We start from the raw sequence: 5,522 nt of genomic DNA, 5'->3' as shown, positions 1-5,522 counted from the left end.
GTCAGCTCTATTATATGCCTGGGAATTCTAACAGAACATACAAATACACTTGTAAAAACAATGTCTGCCAACCCTATACATGATCTTGGGCACACTTCTCCCTACATAGACATACCAAATAGTTCAGCATGAAAAACACTGAAAGACATTATATAGCCCAAAAAACTCACTGCCATTAAGTAGATTCTGACTCATAGTAACCCTGCAGGACAGAGTAGAATTGCCCCATAGGGTTCCCAACGTTGTAAATCTTTTTGGAGGCAGATTGCTTCATCTTTCTCCCATGGAACAGTTGGTGGGTTCAAACCACAAAACTTTTGGCTAGCAGCTGAGCACTTTAACCACTGTGCCAACAGGGTGCCTCACATTATATAAAATGTCTAGTCTACAGCAGGTGCTCTGTAACAGTGGGTTCTTTCTTCTATGCACACATCCGATTTCTCCCATTAACTAGTATTTTCTTACGGCTCTACACGAATGTGGTCTGCATTCACGGGCTGACCCTTCTGTCCTGCCTCTACCCCTCCATTCACACCAGGAGCAGGGGCTCACTTCCCAAGGTGACCCTTTTGCTATGTTACCCCCACTTAGATGCCTTTGCTTCCTTTTTTCACAACCTGTTTTTCCAGTTTTCAGGTCAATTCTGTGAGCTATGTGCTCTTTTTCCCATAGTTTTATTCTGTGGTAAATTACCCAGAGTCAGTTTCTATTGTTCATAACCAAGAACCCAACTAGTTCATGCCTCAAAAGTCCATCCCTCCAGGAAGCTATCAGGAAAATGGAGGTAAATGACATCTGACTATTCAAGTCACTGACTTCTTTGGAATGAAAGTGGGATAAGGCAGCCAAACTTATTGTAGTAAGACACACATACCTTTAATTTACAGGAATTTAAAGTCAAGCTTACCACTGGAAGTTTATCTACTCAAAGGCCAGTAATGGAAATGACTTTGATGCTAGGATGGAGTGGAGGGTGCGCTCTTTCCATACTCACGACATAGGTGGCCCAGAGCCAGCCCTACTCACCGGTGGTGATTTCAGTAATGAGTTCAGCTGAGTGATGGCAGCCCTGGACTATGCTCCTTGTCCAATGGGACAGGTCCCTGCTGCTCTCTGCCCTGAAGAGATGTGTTTCAATCCCTTGCCTGGTACCAGTTCGGGTTGCAAAGGACAGATCCACACCAGCCTGGGGTGATCCCTTGCCAGGACCTGAATGGACCAGCCTGGAATTTAAAAAGAGTGAGAGAAAAATAATCATCAAAAGAGAGACTGTTTCAGCCATCTGATGTATCACTTAGGCCAAAAATGGTGGTTTGCTCTCATTTTTCTGATCTGGAAGCAAAGAGGTCCACTTTACTGCTCTCCATGGTTTCCTGCCAGGGCCTCTTCCCAGCTCTTACCCCCTGGAAGAAGGAGAAGAAGACAAGGCCCAGGAAGCTCTTGCCCCCGTGGTAGGAGGAGGCAAAGATGATGCCCAATAACTGTGCATCTGGTTGAAGATGCAGAGCAGGTGAGTAATGGGGCTTTAACTTGTGCAAATTCACTATTCTCATTCCGCCATGAAGAGAAAGAAGAAATAAGTACACGAGAGAACAATTTCCATAGTGTTAGGAACTGCTCCCACCCATTCCATTTCCGAGCATATGTATGCCCCAGTGCGGGTCAGACGGAGTTCTCCTGCACTTCCTGTAGCTGGAACACCTGGCTTCATTGTATGTACTTCCAAGCATGCATTTTTCATGCACATAGTCTGCAAAAGCAGACTATCTGGAAGGCAATTAAGAAGCAACAATCTGTGTTACAGCTTGAGAAGGAACTCAAAATATTGAACTTCTTGAGACATGACAGTGAATTGCACTTTATGCAAGATTTCAGGGATTTTCAAGAGTAATTTTTAACTACACACGATTTGCACTGACTTAAACACTTATTCTCAGCATAAAATGCAACTCCCAGCATAGTAAATACTTTCTAAAAGGCCACACTTAAGAAATCAGGAAGCAGAGCTCTCACGGGCACGTTCTGGGCAGACACTGGCTCTGCTTTCTTATTTGCCTCCGTTTTCTGATTCGCCTCCATTAGACACGTTGAGCTTCTCATGTTCTCAGCTTCTCCTCACTCTTTCAACCTCCTTTTTGTAGAGACTCTCCTATCAATGATGTGCAAGGTAGCACAAGCATAAGTTAGTAAATTTTACTTCTCTCCAGGGTATTTGCATGTTCAGTCATATCTTTTAATACAGAAAGAAACATGTTAGCATTTTTAGAGAAATGCCAGGTGTCTATCCACGTGGCGGGTTGAGAGAGTTTTTAGGCAAAGGGGTCTTTACCACTAGATTAAAAATTACACAAAGGAAATCCAAAAGCTTATTTTCTCTTGTCAATTTAAATACTGTAAGCCAAAGTTATCAGTGGAACAAAATATTATATAGCTTGTTGTGTACCTCTGGACAGCTGTCTTTTACTTACAAAGTTGGAATTAGGTGGAAAGGTGGTTTACAGTGTCAACTTGAAGAAAGAGGTTAATTGAAAAATCTTTTGCTTGTAAAATGCTTAGGCATTTTAAGGCAGTTCCATGAATCTCATTGAGAGAAGTGTCTGCAAAAGTGTGACAGGAATCGTCTGTTGATGGGTGCCCAGCCACAGGAATTAACGTGGAGGGCCTGAGCCCAGTCGTGCAAGAGAGAGCTGGGCATTTTGTAATGAGAAATGAGCAGGAGTTGACTACAAAGCTGTCGGAGATTTCCAGATCAAAATGAGGCTAAAGAAAACCAAAAGCATTTCCCAAATGCTAAATGAAGGCTTTAAAGGTGGTCGGAAGGGCAGGTCAAATTTTATTAAGAAAAGGTGTCTATAAGCATCAAGAACTTATATTGTATTTTCTTGGTTTCTTACAAGTGTTTTGTGCTCAAAGTTTCAGTGTTTTAAGTTTTCGTTGCTTTCAGAAATACATCTAGCTCTGTCTTTTTAAAATCTGAAACTCTGTACCAGTTAAGCACAGGGGTAAGCAGCATGGGAAAGTGGAAAGTGACAAAGGTTTAGGAGTCATAAACACTACTGTATAACCCCATTCTGCCATTTGTTTAATTTGCTAAGAATTGCTACCTCATAACATGGTGCTGTGAAGATTACATGAACTAATCTATATACTGTACTAGCACTGAACCTACCATGGTTTATACTCAGTAAGTATTATTTTCATCCTTTATCCCTACCCTCAGTTTTCTAATTTTAAAGAAAATACTCCTACCTCATAGGATTGGGATTAAGTGTGATAAAGTTTCTGTAGCACAGCGGTTATCATGTTTCTAACATGTGAAAGGAAGCAGGCTCACAAGCTTCTTTATGTTGGAGTGTCTGGTTGCTGCAAATGGCTAATGCACTTGCTGCTAACAAAAAGGTTGGAGGTTCAAATCTACCCAGGGGTACCTCAGAACAAAAGTCTGGTGATTGACTTCCAAAAAATCAGTCACTGACAGACAATGTTTCTACAAGTGTATCTGTAAAGGGACAAGGTTGTAGTCACTTCTTGGCCATAACCAGCTACCCAGAGGGAGTGAGCAGTTGGACCTGTGGGCTCGGGACCATGGTTGCAGGTTCAAGCTCAATTGGCATAACATACTACAGAAAAACATTGTTCCACATCCTACTTTGGCGAGTAGGGGCTGGGATCTGAAAAACTTGCAAGCAGCCATCCAGATGCAATGATGGGTCTCTCCTTGTCCAGAGCAAAGAAGAATGAAGAAACCCAAAGATTCATGGAAACAATTAGTCCAAGCGACTGGTACATCATGCGATCCTCAGCCTATATGACTATGAGATCAGAAGAACTAGATAGTGCCTGGCTACCACTGTCAACCACTCAGAGGGGGATCTATGTAGGAGATCCTAGATAGAATGGGAAAATAATGTGGAACAAAACTCAAAATCGTTTAAAAAAAAAGGGGGGGTGGACCAAGGTTTGCTGGTCTGATACAGCCTGGTGGAACCCCTGGGACTATGGCCCCTAGACTATGGTCCCTTCAGGTCTGGAATCAAATGCACTCCTGTGGCTTCCAGCCAAACAAAAGACAGACATTTGAGCTGAAGATTTACATTAGGTAGATGCATTCCTTAGGGTGATCAATCATAAGGGAAAGAAAGGCTGTGTATGCACAGGGAGACAGCTCTGGGGGCAGGAGTGCCTGAGAGGGAAGGACACAGGGAAGAGGTAAGTATGGGCAGGAGGGGGTACTGTTGCATTGTGGGAAACTGCAGTCAATGTCATAAGACAAAGTGTATGTGAGCTGCTGCATGGAAAATGAATTTTCTCTTTCACCCAAATCACACACACACACACACACACACACAAATCAGCCATTGAAAACCTTAAGGAGCACAGCTCTACTCTGACAACAAAGAGTCACCATGAGTCAGAGTCAACTCAATGGTAACTGATATATTTGGTATATAATAAAATAAAGAATGAACGTACCCCAATATTTCACACATCATGGTACTCAGCCAATAAAAATTGTTCCCTTATACCAGCTATGGCTTAACTTGTTCTCACTTTCCATCCCCTAAATATCCACACAAAGGACAGCAACTCTGTCACATCCTGGCAGCAGTGTGAGGGTACTGAGAGGCAGAAGGGGAGAGAAAATAAGGTTCACCACCCTCAGGGAGAATGTTAAGGGGCTCTGGTGGTGTAGTGCTGTGGTGTAGTTAAATTACCTGGCATGGCTTTTCTAGCCATAAGTCTTTATGAACTCCATGGTGGAATTTGTCCTGAGCAACTGAGTGGCTCCTGATCATTAAAATCGTTCACCTGGGGTATTTCTGTTGGGAGTGGCACAAAGCAATGTTCTGGGAGGTTCACGCTTTCTCTCAGGTGCTTAGAATTCTGATGTTATGATTGGTTGGTTTGGCCACTCTGCTGGGCTCAAAAGGAGACCTCCTAGAGGCAGAAGTCTCTCTGACTGTTGGCTAAGAAGAAACGCGCTCCCGAGAGACACGCGCTGCTGGGAAAGAGACCCAAGAGACACTCTTGCTGAGAAAGACACCGAGAGACATGTACTGCTGGGAGAGAGACTCTGAGAGACAGCGGGCTGAGAGAGAGAGCATTTTTCCTGAACTTCAATTGTAGCCTGGTGCTTCCCTAATAAACCCCGTAATCTGTGAGTTCTGTGTGGCCACTGCAGTGAATTATTGAACCCAGTAGAGAGGTGGTGGGTGCTGTGGCAGGAACGGTTGGTGTCAGAGTTGGTGAAAGGGCTGGAGGGAGGCAGTATGTCTGGCCTCACAGTAATGGCCTTGGGCTACTGATAGTGATTCTGTCTTCCTCTCGTGCAATTAGAGGTCAGATGTGGCTTCCTTGCCCTTTTGGCAAGTGCCTACAGCATTTGACTGCTAACCAGAAGGTAGTTGGTTTAAACTCACCAGCCACTCCATGGAAGGAAGACTGGGCGATCTACTTCCACAAAGCTTTACCACCTCAGAAACCCAAAGGGGGTTGCTATGAGTCGGAACTGGCTCAATGGC

At 43.9% G+C, this 5,522-nt stretch overlaps 1 protein-coding gene across 1 annotated transcript in view; it reads right to left on the bottom strand.

Annotated features, from left to right (window-relative positions):
• Positions 1-5,522, bottom strand: part of SNTB1 (syntrophin beta 1) — a gene marked incomplete at its 3' end in the record, with an annotated part of 321,501 nt that overhangs the window by 6,683 nt on the left and 309,296 nt on the right. Inside the window, exon 5 of the mRNA XM_007943433.2 lies at positions 1,027-1,223. Within this exon, the coding sequence (XP_007941624.1) occupies positions 1,027-1,223 (197 nt within the window). The remainder of the gene's footprint in view (positions 1-1,026; positions 1,224-5,522) is intronic.

The sequence above is a fragment of the Orycteropus afer genome, unplaced genomic scaffold (genome assembly GCF_000298275.1).
Source record: "Orycteropus afer afer isolate SDZICR_OR568_19922 unplaced genomic scaffold, OryAfe1.0 scaffold00106, whole genome shotgun sequence".
Classification (NCBI taxonomy): Eukaryota; Metazoa; Chordata; class Mammalia; order Tubulidentata; family Orycteropodidae; genus Orycteropus; species Orycteropus afer.
This window is presented reverse-complemented; position numbering and strand designations above follow the sequence as displayed.